General features: G+C 39.8%; 1 protein-coding gene across 2 annotated transcripts in view; it reads right to left on the minus strand.

Moving 5' to 3' along the window:
- The window catches only part of LOC124712983 (ecotropic viral integration site 5 ortholog), a 169,082-nt gene that overhangs the window by 47,811 nt on the left and 101,770 nt on the right, over window positions 1-19,501 (minus strand). For both annotated transcript variants that reach the window (XM_047242914.1, XM_047242915.1), the window contains exons 2-5: window positions 17,794-18,066; window positions 3,463-3,560; window positions 1,796-1,914; window positions 1,371-1,499 (exon numbers count right to left, since the gene is read on the minus strand). In XM_047242914.1, the coding sequence (XP_047098870.1) occupies window positions 1,371-1,499; window positions 1,796-1,914; window positions 3,463-3,560; window positions 17,794-17,972 (525 nt within the window). In that variant the 5' untranslated portion in view covers window positions 17,973-18,066. The remainder of the gene's footprint in view (window positions 1-1,370; window positions 1,500-1,795; window positions 1,915-3,462; window positions 3,561-17,793; window positions 18,067-19,501) is intronic.

The following is a 19,501-nucleotide window of genomic DNA, read 5'->3' on the forward strand; positions in this document are numbered from 1 at the left end:
TTAGAGAGCTTTAAACTTTCAAGTAGAGGATGGCAGTTGCTGGTTGTGAATTTGGATGAAATATGGCACAGATGTTTTTCATTCAAATAAAAGTCGACAACTATTTAAGCTTTTTGCTTAAGACTATTTAATTTTTGACAAAATCAATACAGAAATTTAATGTGTCACTAAACGCTTAGTACGGCCAGTCAGAAAGATAGGTAAGCAGTGAATGCTTCATAGCAAAGATCTGTGGGCTCTGGTTAAAGGCCATATCCCCATTTTGTCGAAATTTATTTATTATGTAAAATAGGGAACAACAAATGGTTCAAACGGCTCTGAGCACTATGGGACTTAATATCTGAGGTCATCAGTCCCCTAGAACTTAGAACTGCTTAAACCTAACTAACCTAAGGACATCTCACTCATCCATGCCCATGGCAGGATTCGAACCTGCGACTGTAGAGGTCGCACGGTTCCAGACTGAAGTGCCTAGAACCACTAGACCACAGTGGCCGGCCGAGAACAACAGGTTTTATACATTATTAATAAGTATGTTTGTCAGGTGTGGTTCTGCAGAACAGTGAATAAGGTGGATCAGTTTTATTCCTTGCTGCATATTCTGCAGAGAAGTCTTAGATTCAGTTTCCGTTACGAAAACTTTTGCTCTAAGGTTTCTGAAGTGCAGAACTTCTAAGTAACAATTAGGTTAACATCACAAAATAATGCACTTTTGCTTTGTTATGATATCCAACTTTCAGTTCATAATATACATAAGGCAAAATGAAATAAATATTAATTATTAATGAAATGAATATGCAAATTTTGTTATCTTCACCAATTCTTTTACACTAAATGAATCAAACAAATAATAATGTTCAAATGTTGTTAAGTTTGAGAAACAGAGATATTTTATGTTAGAAAATTTCAGTAAAGCCAAGCTGGAGACTTTAATCAGAGTCCAATATATGGCACTTGCCCTATTTGCTGAAACAACCAGCTTGTCTAGTGTTTATAGTCTTGGAAACAAGAGTCAGGGATACAGAGGAACTTTCATGTAAATTTTCTCATGAACTACGAAGAACTGAATTGAAAGCTATACTTTTATGTCAGTTACTGACATTCATGTAAAATTTCATCCCAACCTAGAACCTCTTGTGCCCCTCCCCCTCTCCCCCCACTCTCTCTCTCTTTTGTTAGAGCTACTGTTGAGGAAAGTATCAGCAAGTCAGTATCAGCATAAAAAGAATATACAGTGTTGTCCTAACTTGTTTCACAAGAAGCTCACATCTAGTTTCAATTCTTTTATGCAAAATTTTAGAAAAATATCTTCATATAACAAACTGGAAAGAAATTGATGAAGTTAAAATAACTGTGAAGAGCAGGGGTACCTTTTCACATGCAGATGTTGCCTTGATGTAGTCTGCATATTGTTTCTTAACAGGAGAATCATGGGCACCACATAGCAGCTGCCATACAATACCCCTAAAATGGTGTGGAACACCCTTTCGAACAAGTTCCTGCAGGCATAGATAAATTAAGATCTCAGGCATACATACATAAAAAGGGAAGTACATAAATCTGTCTTATGCATATATTTACACAGATTAGCACACTTTTATTAATGTGATTAACAGGTTAGTTTACAGACAAAGTCTGCGGAACTGTGTGTTATTATGTAATATTCAATGCATTAATTGTAATCTCCTAGGATAGAAGTTCATTTGTCATATCGGATGTCGTCGTGTGAGTACAGTATCTTATCATTATAAGAAAATTTATTCCACCTTTGTCTTCAGCAAAACAGAAAACTCACTCTGACAAATGGGTTTCTTTTTTTCCAATAATTCTCCCAGTCATTAGAAATGCGGCCCCATAAGCTCCACACATCTTCTTCACCACCATCTTCATTTCTTTCTTGACTTGAACTGGTCCCTGCATGAAACAACATTGCTGCTTTAAAGAGGTTTTTAAATCCAGTGTTTACGTGAGACTATTAAATAGACTAACTACAATAACAACTATTATCAACAGCAGCAGCAGCAGCAGCAGCAGCAGCAGCAGAAACTTGAAGTCACAGAAGTACGTTAAACAAAGAATATACTTTTCACACAGCGGCAGAGAGAGGAAAAATATATATATTTTTCCCACGTGGAACGTTTCCCTTTATATAAATATAAATACACACACACACACACACACACACACACACACACACACACAAGCTCTACAATAACTTTATTATTTGAGATATTTTCTCAATGCTTTGTACACACATACAAAAACTCAAAAAGTTTTTTTAGGCATTCACAAATGTTCGATATGTGCCCCTTTAGTGATTCGGCAGACATCAAGCCGATAATCAAGTTCCTCCCACACTCGGCGCAGCATGTCCCCATCAATGAGTTCGAAAGCATCGTTGATGTGAGCTCGCAGTTCTGGCATGTTTCTTGGTAGAGGAGGTTTAAACACTGAATCTTTCACATAACCCCATAGAAAGAAATCACAGGGGGTTAAGTCGGGAGAGCGTGGAGGCCATGACATGAATTGTTGATCATGATCTCCACCACGACCGATCCATCGGTTTTCCAATCTCCTGTTTAAGAAATGCTTCTGCTTTAGCCTTTTCCGTAAGATTTTCCAAACCGTCAGCTGTGGTACGTTTAGCTCTCTGCTTGCTTTATTCGTCGACTTCTGCCGCCACGCGTGAAACTTGCCCGCACGCGTTCAACCGTTTCTTCGCTCACTGCAGGCCGACCCGTTGATTTCCCCTTGCAGAGGCTTCCAGAAGCTTTAAACTGCGCATACCATCGCCGAATGGAGTTAGCAGTTGGTGGATCTTTGTTGAACTTCGTCCTGAAGTGTCGTTGCACTGTTATGACTGACTGATGTGAGTGCATTTCAAGCACGACATAAGCTTTCTCGGCTCCTGTCGCCATTTTGTCTCACTGCGCTCTCGAGCGCTCTGGCAGCAGAAACCTCAAGTGCGGCTTCAGCCGAACAAAACTTTGCGTTTTTCTACGTATCTGTAGTGTGTCGTGACCATATGTCAATGAATGGAGCTACAGTGAATTTACGAAATCGCTTCAATCATTTGTAATAGCCCTAGCCTCCTCCTGGTAGAAGAGTTGAAGGGGAAGGAAGAGGGGAGAATGAAATGCACTAGTGAGGTTTAGTTCTTTCCTCTTCCTTTTCCTTTAACCCTTCTGCCAGAAGAAGCCACGGGCTGCAAAAGCTTGCAAATTTCCATACTTTTATATGTGCGTTATCCTGCTGCCACTTCACGAGTTGATTTTTTACTGAACCAATTACATTATATTAAAAAATGTCTTATTTTTGTTGATAAACAGTATACTTCATACATTACTGAAAATTACTGTGAAAATTTATGTAATTACACCCTGAAATAGCATACAAAAGTTTGTACACTGATCAGACTACAACTAAAGAAAACTCTATAGAGACTAGAATGCTTAGACTTGCCTGATGTCAAAGATATCTGGGATGTGTCCGAGCTCTTTCTGGAATGGCCGCTGTTTCCAGAAAGAGAATTTAAGGATTTGGCATCGGCTTCAATAAGCCTGGAAAATTTATATGATCTTTAGTACCACAACAAAAATTCCATTATTATGAAGAATGATACATTTTATGGTTATCAATTTGTACCAGTGGTGAAAACAAAGTCAAAAATAAATGGATTTCAGAAGACAGAATGAACATTTAGGCTAATTGTATTGCCTTGGATGTGTATGCATAAAACAAAATTTCATTCAGTTGGTTATAAACTTCTATCTTATTTTAGACTTGTCAACTTTTAGTGCAAAATATAACAGCTGATACAGTACTGAAAATTCATGTAAATCCAGATAACAGAAAGAATAAAGGTAATCACTCACCATATAACTGAGGAATTCTGAATGGTCGACAGACATGTAAATGTAGGTGGATATACAAATGAGACTGAAAATGTTGCCGAACTTTTGGAGACGGAAGTTGCATGGGGCGAGGGGGGCGGGTTCCAGATGTCAAGGGTTGTGAAGCAGACAAAGGCAAGCATCATCAAGATAATCCTCGTTCATTGTTCCATCTCAGTTCTACATTTTTTAATTGGATTACATGTTTCGATGTCACTGGACTATCTTCAGATATAAGCAGCATTCCATCTTGCACAGCAGTCTACTCTATGCAGCACTCTGATATTTGGTTCTTAGTAGACAAGATGGGATGCAGATGCAACTACTTCGATATGAAGATGATCCAGAGACATGGAAAAATGTTATAAAATTAAAAAAATGTGCACCTGCGAAGGAACAATATATGAGAATTATATTAACCATTTAAAACAGTCACTGATTCACTCAAGATTATTATGTAGACTATAGTGATAGACGAGCAAGTCATCCTCAGTGGTGTGTTCTGCCACTGGATGGTCAGATTTTTTCATGGCCACAGGTTAGTGATTTACATTAATTCATATTGACAGTTGGTTGCGGCAGAGTCCATGTAAGTAATGACTGTTGCCATAGATGGTCCTACTCGGGTAGCATACACCTGGGATGAGGCGGGACAGGATGTTCAAGGTGGGAAATATCTCATTTATGAGACAGTCCATCCGGAGTTAGTGACATCAGCCAGAAATTTCAACTGAGATAATATGTATTAGTTGTAAAATTAAGGCAATGAAAGCAATATTGATGTCAGAAATGAGAAATAATTGAATGAGAGGTAAAAGTATATGGTCAGACTGGTATGCAGGTCAGAGGGCAGAGGAGGGCTGCCACACAGCTCGTAAGACTAAAATCTGACCACCTGACAGTTGCATGCAGTGGGAAGACAGTAATGGAATAAGTAATTCCTTCTAGCCAGGTGGAGATGAGATCTGTAATAGTAAAAGCAAAAGACTAGAAACATAATTAACAACTGTATGATCAACAATAGTAAAATAAGGTGAGAAATCTTGCACTGGAATATGAGGCACGTGGAAAGGGGGTGGGATCTGATGCAGCATAAAACTGGACTGTGATATACTGAAAACCAAGCAGGTTAGAGCATCACTTTGGAAGATGAAGGAAGGATTTTGAGAATGATATTCCTCATTTTAGACCTCAATGAAATATGATCAGAGCCCCAGCAGAGGATGTGGTTAAGTTGTTACAGTCTATGGTGATAATGGAAAATGATGGGTGTGTTAACTTTGCAGTGGAATGTCACAGTGGTAGGAGAAATAGGTGTGTGAGTGGATACAGCACAGGAGGTCTGTGTGCGGACTAGGTTTGGAGAGTACTGCCAGCCTGTGAGAGCTTTAATAAGACCTCTAGCGTACCACTAAGGGGACTTTCGGATCACTGCAAGTGTGCCACCCATGGGTGCCTCGACTAAATGTCCCTCCTCTACAGTTTGTCAACCTGTAGGCAGCACATCTGTAGTGACTTACAATTCCTTGTCCAGTAGCTAAAGATCTTATTAAGATCTTTACAGACGGGCAGTGTGTATATGCGTGTTTTGTCAACTCTGGAGAGGACATTATCCAAAAGTTTAGTAACATTTTCAGTCTACTTTCATCATCTGTCGACTGCAACACTTCAAATATACAGTTTGATATCACAATAATGGGAACATGACCGTATTAAAATTCTTCTGGGTGCACTGCTGCACTACCTTACAAAATACTTTAAATGCTGAAATACTAAACAACTGATATTACCTGGAAAGTTGCTGCACCTGCAACCCAGCTAATTAGTCTATGCTCTCAGCAAGGCCACTGCAATGCAGCTGAAATGCCAGTTATTTTAATATTTTAGCTTCTTAAGTACCTTATAAGATGCTGCAGCAGCACACCCAGAGGGATTTCAATGAGATTGACACAAGCCATGGAAGCCTATATGTTTATATCAGGAACATTCTGTAACACAGCATCTGTGAGATGATAACACTGAACATTCATGCTCACAATAAAACAAATGGTACCAATAGCATATAATAAACATTGAAAGTGTGTGATGTCAACTTATCAGATATCCTTCCTCTTTTTCCTCTCTGCAATTATATGTTCAATGGATGCCCAAAAGGGGTCATATTTCAAGCACCGACATCGTATATTTGAATGTAACAAACATATTGTGATCGTATTTCAGAAACCCAAGTGCTAATCTCTCAAAAGATGCTTCACTTAGGTACATGGGAACTTAGAAAATTAAGTTACATATTAGTACAGCAGGCTACATAAATTTTATTTAATGCTGCGCTACTCTTCAAAGTGATAAATATAAAAGGTCACAAAGTCTCAGTTAGTTAAGAGTTCTATAGATCATTTGAATTATTCTTTTATCAAAATGATGTGCAATGAGTCAGTTTACAGGACATGCACAAACTATTACACATTAATGAATATATTTTTATTCCCACTCATGCAACACCACTTAAACATGTTTCTCTGAAATAATGGTCTGAAATCTCTATGAACTCAAGTCCTCAGTGATAGAAATTCGCACCTAGGTAACAGAGTTATTTGAGAAAGGCTGTACGAATGTCTTCACTGCTGAAATCTCTCTTTCCACCAAGATGTTCTTTCAGGTCGTCAAAGATGGAAATTACATGGTGCAAGATTTGGACTTCCTAATCAGCATCACCCATATTTTGGTCAAATTATTGGCATTATTTCCTGACAAACGCACTACTTTTGTTGCGCAATGGTCTTAGCATGGGATGATGTGTAACTTACATTACATGTATTACATTGGTGTTTAAGGGTTCTAATGGCATACATGTTTACTCACGAAGTCATTATCTTATATGATAATGTTCTACTAGAAATGACATTCAGTTCTTGTATTGTTTCATAATTTTTAGTCATTCTTTTGGCACTCAATAACTGGTACGGACTGTTGCGCGATCTATTCCTGAATAACCCATACGTCTGCAATTACATTGTATTTTCCTCTCAACTTAGTTCTTTGTCTCTAATATTACGTAATATGTCCTTCATCCCCATAGGTTATGACATTCTGTCATTATATTTAATATCAGGACATGATTAACATTTCTATGTAGCCGAGCACAAAACTAAAAATAAACAAAAAAAATGAAGAAACAAAAACCGAGAAAACTGTCATCATAGTTGCAAGGTTATTGTGGTTCTTAGACAGCTGTTCAACTAAGGAACAATAAAAAAAAGAGAGATAGAAAATCATTGATTAAATTGTCAGGAGAAAAGAAAAGAATGAAATGTTGCATGGGACCTTACGAATGATTTTTTATTCACAGAACGCATTATATTGACTTCAAAGATAAGGAAGGTTTTTAATATGTCAACAGAAAATAAATGCGCATTTATCCAGACAGACGTAAAAATACACTGATAAAAACTATAGCCTTTAGGGTCCAAACTAAACTGACTGTAGAAAATTCTAGATGGATTATTCTGAGATAAGGAACCAATGGTCACTAGCCAGTGTATCAGGTGGAACTAACAAATAGTAGCCTGTTGAACCTACATTGATGGAGCCACCTTAAAAAACAATATACAACCACCTGTGGTATGTCTGTGGCACAGCAGGATATAGTGTCCAGAAATATGAACAAATGTATGTATCATCCTACCAGGAAGAAATTTATCACAACATGTAGAAACATAAGAGAAACTAGGTTGTTACAGCTGTAGAGAGCTGGCCAAGTTCTCAACAAAAAACTGTTTACACAGTACGATTTGAGGCACAATGCCGAATCCTGGGGATAAGACTCATCAATAAGCACCCTTCAGCGGGCCTATGAAATGCACATTTCATGGCACACAGTGTAGTGAGTAATGGTTGAGCACCAGTTACACCTCTACTATTAATGTGTAGACCCAATGAGATAGAATGGTTCTGTAACCAGAGTTCACTAGTGTCAATGAAGTATGTTATAATACATGCAATGTGACTGGTAGTCATCACTCTTTGCAAATGCTATGTATTTATATTGCTGCAATGAAATGTAAGTTGTTCATGTCCATTTAAAAAGCCTGTTCAATTTTGACCCCACAGGTTTGAGGACTTGTGTATAATGTGAACAAACAAAAATGACAGCACTTATTTGCCAAATTTCTCAGGGGAATGGTGTCAATTAACTGTAACATGTGCGATGCTGTCACTGAAGCATTTAACAAATAATAGATAATTTTCACAGCACTCTCACAGTTTGTCCATATAAAAAAGAAAACATCTGACAAATTTGGATATCATCATCATCATCCAAACACCCAAGGATCACCTCACAGTGATACAGGAATCATAAGGCAATACAATATAAATCAATAGCTCAAAACACAACAGACACAGTACATAATATGCTTTATGAGGATGGGTTGCGTAGTCTATGAGGATAGGATGGCAGGACACATTAGCCATACATGAAAATGCAACTAGGCCTACCTTCAGAATCATGTGCACAAACACAAGTGTGTAAATAACTCCGAACTGTTCAGTTAAAATACAGATTAACTCCAATTCAGTGTACGGTTTAAAAGGAGTGTGAAATATCACACTAAAGGCATTCAAAATTAGTTTTCAACAAACCTGAAGTCTGTTATTTTAAAACTGAATGGACTAGAGAAATTGGTATTTATGAACATGGTTACAATCTTCCTTCAAAGCCATAGTACGAATGGCACAAATCTTTATCTGGCTATGAGCTTGCAGCAGTATCTGATATTGATATCATATCAATGTTATACTGCTGATAAAATTACGACACACTGAAGAGAACACCTCAACACTGTAAACTACGTTAGATAATCAATGCAAGACATAATTCCAAGTTTGCATGTGAAAAAACTTCAAGTAACTGAACAATCCCTTCTTTCAGTAACAGTTGAATAATAGCAAGGTATAAAATCCATTTTTTTTTTCTTTTTGTTGTGAGTGAGGGACAGCCACAAGCAATCTGCACAAAGACTGTAAGAACTGACATTTAACATCACAGAATGAATGTATTGCAAAGACACACATCTTCAGTCTGTATTAGGTCCCATATATATTACATAAATTGCTGCATGAGACATCTCCTATTAGGAATATTACTCTAAAATTATTTGAGAGTGGTAGTTAAGAATAGCAACATGACAGCTTACTTACCATTTTCCCCGTGTACACTACATTCATGGTTGAAGCATAAAGAAGTAGCCTACTTACTGCAATGTAAGTTTTATTGCCTCTGGAAGGACATAGATGCAGTTCAACTAGAAGTGACTTGAGAGACCTATTTCAGTGGAACTTTTTTATATTTAAAAATGTGATTTATTGTAAATGAGCAGTATGGTGAGAGAAGACCAGGTCATCACACCGTTCCCAACACTGAAAGCCTATGATGATGTATGAATCTGCTGTCACTTATTCTAACATGATTATACGAAATATCAAACTAAAAACCAAATACTTGAGGCTACTTAGCTTTCATAGTAGCAAATTGTGTGTGCTGTGACTTTTTTATTGCAGCTGAAAATCTAAATATGTAGAGAACCTCAAACATTTACCAGTATGAAGTTCAACATATACAACTTATATGATGCAGGCTTTTACGGCACATGGTTACTTCAGGTGAAACTTCTGGGAAAAGAGGCTATGTGTAATATGTACAATAAATGAAGATTAGCCCTACAACATAAACAACAAGAGAAGCTTTGGATTCTCAAGTCAAACGAAATAACAATTGTCAGCGACAAGAATAAATGAGGAAAAAAGTCAACACTATTTGAAAAGAACACTGAAATAGTCTGTTATCATAACGACAAAACTTACAGCAAAATAAAACAAGTAATCTCCTGTAATACCTAAAAGAATGTTTAAGTACAACAACATGTAAGGAGGAAGTGAGAGGAATTTCCCTTGAAGGCAGAAACTGTTAAAAAAGCATTTTCAAAAATTCCACGGACAGACAAAATTTTCAATCAACCAGTCAAGGAAAAAATATCAGTAGCAAAGTACACAGGCACTCTCGTTCGAGGAAAATAATGCCACCTAAATACTCTAATTAAATATCTGGTAAGTAATGCCAGATGCAATGATTAACTGCTGATTACAAACATGAAATGAAACTTTAACTGTCTTTTCTGCCTTTCAGGGTCTCATTATGATTCCAATAATGCAATGATGTAGGCCTAGCATTTATGGCGAAAAGATTGTTCTTTCATATATAACTGTGGCATTTGCCTTTAATCTTTAACTGTCTATACAAAGGGCAAGTGTTTTTCTGCAAATACAATAGCACTGAGACATGACAATGTTTTTCTTCTCAAAATGTAAAACAAGGCAGTAATCAGTCTTCAGTTTTGAAACCTTTTATGATGACAGGTGGGTGCAAATGTTAGCAGTATGGGAATATTTGTCATAAAAGAGTGAAATACATGGCTATCAAAAAGAGTGCACACAGACTGGAAAAAGGTGGTCACATTAACATGGTACATTGCAGGATCCCTGAAACACACTGCCTGTCCCTGTTGCGTGGGCTTGCTTTCCAATTTGTCAGGTTGAGATTCACTGGAAATGACTTACATAAATTACGTATCGGGGTCGAAGGATTGCTCTAGTCCACCACCTTACCCATAGGAGCACCCTCCTTGGCAACTCAAGAACTGCATGGATAGAAAGAGTGTTTCAAAGGCATTTGCAGTTTCCAGTGAGGCAAAAGCTATCATATAAACCAAATGTGAATAAATTATTGTCTGTGATCATGATCATAAACACCAAAATATGTGGCTCCTTTTGGTTTAGATGTACGTTTTGTTCCATAGATCCATAATGAGATCCACAATATGCAGAACATGGAAACGGTTTATACGAAGCATTATTGACATTAGTATGAAACGTAGCATGAAATACTCATCGACAAACATTGTAAACCGATTGCACACTGAGAAGATGCTGAATAGTTTATGTCCGAAGGCTGTTAATTCGGTAGCTCTTGCGTCATGTGCTGAAGTTGGCAATTTGTTGACGTTGGTCGTAGCCAATCCAATAATGGTATGCGGTAGCCAATTAGAATCGCTGATCCTAATATGTATTTTGGCAGAAGAAATAAATTGATAAAATTGTTTTCGCTGTGGCGAGCGCCAGTAAAGCTTTTACCGATCGCGTTGTTATGAATTTTAAGGTTGGTTACTGATTTTCGTATTCATTTGGTGATAGGAATAAACTACATATGATGACAGACTAACCTGTAGCGATGCCAGGAGCTAGGTTTGGTTGGAATGTGGCAATTTGATTGTGAGTTGGCGAAGCCAATAAACTTTAACACGAAAATATAATCGCCGTGACAGATCGATGTGCAATGCAGCCCAAAATGTACGGTACGCTTGTCGTTCCAATAACCACTTGTATGTCTTAATTCAAACTTTCCTGAAAATTCCGAAGATGTGATTAAATTTTAACCTACTAGAACAAAATAGCTAAATTTACAAACCATAGAAAATTACGAACAAACATTCTGATTTTCTACCGACAAAGGACTCACGATTCATCGTGTTCAGGTCCCATCGTTCATCACGCGGTTACTCCTAAGATACTAGATAGGTATGCCTACGCAACGCCACAGCAACCGACACCGGATAAGCATATGCACTTTTATTGCCGTAAATGATTTTAAACCATTATTAGCATTGATATTTGTATGATTTGGTGTTTAATGGGTTTCCACAGACAGTGTGCACGCGGAGCTAAATTTACAGTATAGAATAAAGGTAGCTTCTTTGGTTTCAAATTATATATTTCGCGGGGCAGCTGCGGAATTTCTGAAAGAATCTTAATCCAGAATGGGTGTAGGTGGAAATCCGAGAGTGTTGTAACTAGCAGCACACAAAATGAAGTTTCAAATGCACTTCATTCTATGAAGTATAACGGCTCTAACTGAAACGAGGAAAATGGTAGGCAACATCATCACTGTCTAAGCAGCTGTGTTCTCTCTACATGGAGAGATGCGCTGTCAGTTGTACCTGAGTCCAGGAACACCGTGTAGTCTGTTAGAAGTTCGTTAAGTGCAATAAGAGATGGCGAGCAACGGAGAAAGCAAGTTAAGAACAGGAAACAGTGAGAAACTGAGTGCATCCAACACAGCAGACAACAATGGCTACCTCTCTTAATACTATCACAGGTAACGTTGGCGGCAGCCAAAAATAAATTACTGTTGACCCAAGCATTCCGGCTTCTACTATTTCAGAAGTAGGAAGCTGATTGGTCAACTTGCAGTTAATATACAATGAAGGCTTTCACGACCGGATTGTACTGTTGTTGATAATTCTTCCGGGTTAAATGGCCGTGGTCCATGGAGTACTTCTATTCCTAACGTTTCGTCCAACGTAGTATTGGACGAAACGTTAGGAATCGCAGTTAACACTTTTTTTTTACTCAACAGATGTTAATAAAATTAACGTCGAATCCGGTGATCTAGCTGAAGTATGCAATAGTTTTGTTTATACGATGTTTTTAAATAATTGCAATGTGTTTCATTGAAATGGATGTGCCATAATTTTCAAAGTTTGTGGAGGTTTGGAAGGAGTCTCGTACCGATGCTTCATTTTTCCTAAAAGCTGCACTTGCCAGTTGTTAATTGGTAGAAGTGTGTGTAACAGGTGACAAGAATTCTTACATTAACACAAACAACAACAACGTTTTAAAATTGTCAATATTGCGCTACATTCGTCTATCGCAATGCGTGCTTCTCCGTCATAGTTCTAACAATACAGCATTCGATTAAAAGTTATTTTCATAGAAATGCGAGAAATGGATTCCATTAACTGCGTGGAAGTAGTTCCTGTTTACACAGCTAATTCCGATCCACATAGCAATTACCGTCATTTCATTAAGATAAGTATACTGAATAATTTGGATGGCAGTTTATTAGTCATAACTGCCGTCGGCTGTCTGGTGATTGTCTAAGTGCGCTTTTATTTTAATTTATTAATGTGTTTATTATTTGTTAACTAAGTTATTTTGTGTTATTCTGCTTTTTTGCAATTATCTTTCACTGGCACTTTATAACCGTTGTTGGCTCTATAGTGCTTGTAACCCAAAGCCAAAATAAAAATGTGACATCATATGGGAACAACCGAAATCCTAAGATTTGACAGTTATCTTGGTTGTCATTGACCAATGCGTTACAGTCTTAGACAAAAGAGTTTGCGAGATGTTACTCGAGTCGGAAAAGTGTTAGTTTCACTTTTTCGAATTTCACGTCTACAAGCTGCTTACTATATAGAGATTTGTGTGCTGGAACAGGGAGCACTATTCAGAGACTCCGCAGGTGCCAACTTGCATTCCCGTTCTGTGTTTACTTCTTTACGCTCATACATTATTAAAGAACACATGCAAGGCGAAGGCTTTCCGAAGCTTCTGTACGATGTCTGATAGGCAACTCTATGAAATAACTTCAGTAATTTTAATCTTCGTTGCCATAACATAGAAGTTTTACTGATTTGACAATCAGTAGCTGTATGAAATATTATTCCGTATTATTCGCTGAATGGAATTTCATGACATCAGTTCCAAAGGGTATAGATGTATGAGCAAACTGTGACATGTGAAAATTTGTTCTGGACCGGGACCCGAACCCGGATTTCCCGCTTATCGAAAGCGGTCGTCTTAATGATTTGGGCTATCTGTGCCCGCTCCCCGAACCGATCCAAGCATCCATATGCCACTTTCCACTTCCTTATATCTTATTCTTATATATGCCCCCCTTTAAGTTCGCATCATTACTTGACTCCCGCTCAAGGAGAATGTCGCTACCACAAGGAATCCAGACTTATTTATCGTAGTCTCGGCTTGTGATACACATGATTTGACAAACTAAAAATTTTAGATCAATCAGAAGACTGACAAGGCCATATATCACAAAGCGAAAAAAGTGGTTCAACTAAAACATTCATATTTCTTTACGTACTACTTGAATATGAAATGAGAAATGGAGTTCCTATTAAAAAAAAAAAAAACGCAGTTGATATCCATTTGACCTATGGCAGCGCCACTAGCGGGCCAACCATAGCGCCATCTGGTTTCCTCCTTCAAGCTAGACGAGTTTCGTTCCTTGTAGTTTTTTTAATGTGTTGCTTATTTCGTGAGATATTTGGCCAGATCACTATCAATGGACCACCCTGTATACTCTACAAACCACTGATGTATGTACATGGCAGAGAGGAAGTCCCACTGTACCAATTATTAGGGTTTACTCCCGTTCCATTCACCTATGAATCGTGAAGAATAATTGTTTGAACGCCTCTGTGCGTGCTATAATTATTCTAATCTTGTCTTCGCGATCCGCATGGGAGCGATACATAGGAAGATTGTAGTATACTGCTATGTTCATCACTTAAAGTTGGTTTTTAAAGCTTTAAGTAGGTTTTCACGGAATAGTTTGCGTTCATCTTCAAGTGTCTGCCAGCTCAATTCTCTCAGCATCTTCGTGACCCTCTCCCACGTGTCGAACAGACCTGCGTCCATTCGTGCTGCCCTTCTCTGCATACGTTTAATATCCCCTGTTAGTCCTATTTAGTGTAAGTTCCACACACTTGAGCAACATTCTAGGATGGGTAGCACGAGTGTTTAGTACGCAGTATTCTTTGTCGACTGACTGCATTTCCCCAGTATCCCAACAATGAATCACTGTCGGCGACCTGCGATACTGTTTGTTCAAGTTTGTTTTGAAACAATTTACGAACAAGCAACATTACATTATCACCATTAGAAATATTTTTGGTTTAATCACAATGAGTGAAAAAAACTACAGGTGCTGAATATTAGAAAATTTTATTAATAATTGTGTTATTGGTAGGGAATAACGAAATGAAAGCTACTGATATGAACAAACGAAGAAGGTAGTGGATAACTATCTGCCAAACTTGTAAAAAAATGACGGAAGTTATTTACAGAATAATGGGAATAGCTGGTCGAGGCCGTCCTCAAGGAAATTCAGTTAGGATTCCGGAGGAATTTAAGGGCACGTAATACCATACTGATCCTGTAATTTATCTTAGAAGATAGGTTGATGAGAGGCAAAACCACGCCTACAGCATGGGTAGTTTTCGAGAAAACTTTTGACAGTGTTACTGAACCACATTCTCGGAAACTACGAAGGTAGCAAGGATATAATACAGGGCGCGAAAGGTTAATTGAAACTTGTACAGAATCCAGAGATTGTAATTATAAGATTACAAGAACAGTAAAAGGAATTAGTAGTTGAAAAGGGAGTGGGCAAAGGTTGTAGCTTATCTCCAATGTTATTCAATATACACATTGAGCAAGCAGTAAAGATAACTCCAAAATAAACTCAGGCTTCGGAAGGCCCAACGGTGTCGACCGTTGGGCCTTCCCCGGAGAAATGCAAGTGTATGAAGACTCGATACAAATAATGGGAGGGAGGGGGAGGGAGAGAGAGAGAGAGAGAGAGAGAGAGAGAGAGAGAGAGAGAGAGAGAGAGAGAGAGAGAGAGAGAGAGAGACTGGCGAAAGGATACAATCCATGACCGATGGGAGTCATTGGATGCGGATATGGAAGGGGATGTCGTCAGCATACCGTTCTCCCGGCAGTTGTCAGCTTTCGTGACCGGAGCCACTACCTCAATTGGCCTCACAAGCGCTGAATACACCAGGCTTGCCAACAACACTCGGCAGCCTCGGCGGTCACTTATCCAAGTGCTAGCCTAGTCTGACAGCGCTTAACTTCGGTGACGTGACGGGAAACACTTATCACAGCAGAAAGGCCATGGAAACCAAGAGAATTAAAGTTCAGTGAGAATAAAAAAAAAAAAAAAAAAAAAAAGGTGGAGGTTTGCTGATGGTTCAAATGGCTCTAAGCACAATGGGACTTGACATCTGAGGTCATCAGTCCCCTAGACTTAGAACTACTTAAACCTAACTAACCTAAGGACATTACACAACTATGCCCGAGGCAGGATTCGAACCTGCGACCGTAGCAGCAGCGCGGTTCCGCACTGAAGCGCCTAGAACCGCTCGGCCACAGCGGCCGGCGAAATGCCGAGTAAGCTGCATAGGATCGATGATTGGTACAGAGAACGCAAGTTTACCTTGAATGTATTAGGTTGGAGCATAAGTTCACAGCGTTTTTGTTTTACATGTTGCTATGGGCCACAGCAACATGGCCACGGCCACAGCAACATGGCCACGGCCACAGCGGCCGGCGGTTTGCTGATGACATTGTAATTGTTTCAGAGACGATAACGATCGTGGAAGATCAATTCAGTGGAATGGACAACGTTCTGAAAATAAATTAGAAAAGGGACAACTACACCAGTAGAACAAAAGTAATGGAACGTAGTCAGACCAAATCAGGCGACACTGAAGGAAATAGACTACGAAATAGGACTTTAAAAATATTAGATTTTTGCAGCAAATTAAATGACGGTGGCGGAAATAGAAAGGATTTAAATTACGGATTGGTTGTAACAAGAAATCATTTCTGTAAAAGAGAGATTTGTTAACACCTAGTTGTGCACGACTTCGTACACAATGGTAAGGAGAGGTAGGCTACAGAATGGTGCAACAACTGTCTTCGTAAGGAAAACTGGACAGGAAGGGGAATGACTAGCGAGCAAGCAAATACAGTAATCAAGAGCCTTACCTAACTTGGAGAAATATAAGTGTATGAAGACCCAATACGAATAATGGAGAGAGAGAGAGAGAGAGAGACTAGTTAAAGAATACAATAGCAACAAGGATGAGCTCTGAACTAAAGCACGAACGATGGTGTCGCCTGCGTAGCGAAGCGGCTCCAAGCGCGAAAGGGTGTGTGGTTGCCGTTCGCCGTCCTAAGGGCGGCGGTAGAGGACGCTAGTAGTCCAGAACCACTGGTGGGCTGGCTGGGTCTCACACGACTGATATATCGGCGTCTGACAGAAACTTGAAATTCCTTTGCCAATTTGATGACGCCTGTGGTGTTGTATCGGTTTGTGATATCACACATTTAATATCTATTTAAATGCGTGGAAGTTTTTCTGAAGGTAACTGTCTCGGGCGTAGGAGTAACCTGCATGGAAGTGACACGTGGACGTAGCATTTCAGACAAGAAGAGAACAGAAGCTTTTGAAATGCCTAAGATTAGATGGATATGTCTGAAACTAATGAGAAGGTACTGAACTGAAATGGGTAAGACAGAAATTTATGGCACAACTTGACTGAAAGAAAGGATCACGACCTGAGGCATAAAGGAATGCCAAATTGTCTTTTTATACGTTTTCTATTTTTGGTACTTAGAAAAAACATTGACATATTCATTGTTGAAAAAAATATTGAGCTTAAAACTTTTTCAATTTAGCCATCATCATTGTTTTAATACAAAATATTGAATATGTAAACAACACGGTCTGCACTGGCAATAAATTAACAATGGCTGATTATCGTCTGAAATCCGAGTTGCTGTGTAAAGTGATTGTCAGTTGTCAGCTGCAAAGAGGCAGCGCTCGCAGTCTAACGGCATAATACAGAACTATTTACCTCTGTCGATCTCTAGTTTTGCGCTAGAGTGTGCTAGTGTCAGTTGGCTCATGCAGGAAGCGGCCAAAACAAAAAATCTGTTCTCATACGAAATATATTTAGTATATAGCTTTTATTCTAATAGCATCTTGCGGACCCCTCAGGCATAGCTCGCGGACCGCTGGGGTTCCGCGGATCACCTGTTGGGAAACACTGCTATAGAGGATAAGAATTGCAGGGAGATACCTAAGCTCGAGAACAGGAGGCAGTTTCAAATGGATGTAGATTGTCGTAGTTATTCAAAGGCTTGCGTGGAGAGCTGCATCAGACCAGTGTTGGAACTGTGGGAATGAGCGCACCTATTGGCCTCCTCCAGTTTGGCGAGGAGCGCCAGGTCGCCGGGTGAGGGGTCCGCGGTGTCGAGTTGAAAGCCGGGCTCGCCGCCGTTGTTGTTGCCGGCGTGGTCGCCGCCGCTGCCGCAGAGGCTGCTACTGTTGTTGTTGCTGGTGTCGACGAGGTGCGCCACCATGGCGCTCATGGCAGCGGCAGCGTCCGCGGCTGCGGAGCTGCCAGCACTGGGCTGCGCGGCCGCCGGCACCGCCTCGGAACGGCCATCAGGGCGCGAATCTAACCTGCGACACAGCCAAACACCACTCCTGTCACTCGCCGTTTCTATTTTATTTTACTGTCCTCGCGCATTTGAGAAACAGTTCATTTGTCGGACTTCACTATAAAACATAAAACACTGTATTACATATAACGAAATTCTGTAATGATAAGGGAACAGTAATGTGAGATGAGTCTACAATGTACATTATTCTGGCTGAACCATTACAATAAATGGCAAAATTTCAAGTGACCAGGAGGACAGGGGAAACTTATTTTCACCGGTTTGAGAGGGTTTGTGATATATCACGGATTAGGATATCTAGCCAAATTTACAAAGAATATGGCGTTGCACCCCTCTGGCCTGTATGCATGTACGGATTCGACTGAGAACGGCGTCATAGAACCGTTGTATCCTCTCCTGAGGCAAGTTAGTTCACAATTGTGTAACTATCCGCCTCCGTAGCGTAGCGGTAGCGTTACCGCCTACTACGTAGGGGGCCCGGGTTCGATTCCCGGCAGGGGACTGGGTGTTGTGTGTCCATCACCATCACCATTGACTCGCAAGTCGCCGAAGTGGCGTCAACTAAAAAGGACTTGCAATACGGCGGCCGAACTCCCCCGAATGGGGCCTCCCGGCCAACAATGCCATACGATCATTTTATCAATTCATTTGTCGTGTAACTGGTCCCAGATACCCTGGATACAGGCACAAGGATGGAGTTGATGAGGTGGTCTCCGGCATGCAAATGAATGCAATGACCTATACATTCGGCAACGGACCCCTTCAAGAAGCTATGAATTACTCTAAGATAAAACCAATCTGTGATTTTTTTGAACACTGGGCAGCGCACTTGGCGTGCTGAGAACCACAAGAGCCTAAAGCACACCGTCATCGATTTTGGAATTCTGTCATGTATGCAAGCTTGCCTATTGATCTTATGGTGAACGAGTTTTGTCTATTCCCTATCGGTCCAAAGCACGAAGCTCTACGCTGCCCGATTGTTATCTAGAGTTGACAACGTAATTTAGTGCGTTCTTCTCGTACACTGATGAGCCAAAATACTATGACTGCCTGTTACACGGCTTGTATTTCGTTCCGAACGCGGACAATCACGACCGATTCTACGTATCAGGGGTCCGACAGTTTGTTGGTAGGTTTGTGGTGTATGTGGCATTAAATGTATACTCAGACGTCATGTAATTCGCGTAAATAACGAGCCGCTGATTTGAGTACGCTGTAATGGGGCCTGATAGCGACCAAGATGGGTTCCATACGATTTACATCAGGCGAATATGGTCGCCGAAACATCACTGCCTATAATGGTCCTCAAACCACTGTACCACGTTCTGGCTCCAAGACACTGGCAATTATACTGCCGAAGGATAACATCGCCGTCGGCGAAGACATCAAGCGTGAAGGGATGCAGATGATTCGCAGCTGTCAGCAGGTCTTCGATT

The sequence above is a fragment of the Schistocerca piceifrons genome, chromosome 1 (genome assembly GCF_021461385.2).
Source record: "Schistocerca piceifrons isolate TAMUIC-IGC-003096 chromosome 1, iqSchPice1.1, whole genome shotgun sequence".
Taxonomy (NCBI): domain Eukaryota; kingdom Metazoa; phylum Arthropoda; class Insecta; order Orthoptera; family Acrididae; genus Schistocerca; species Schistocerca piceifrons.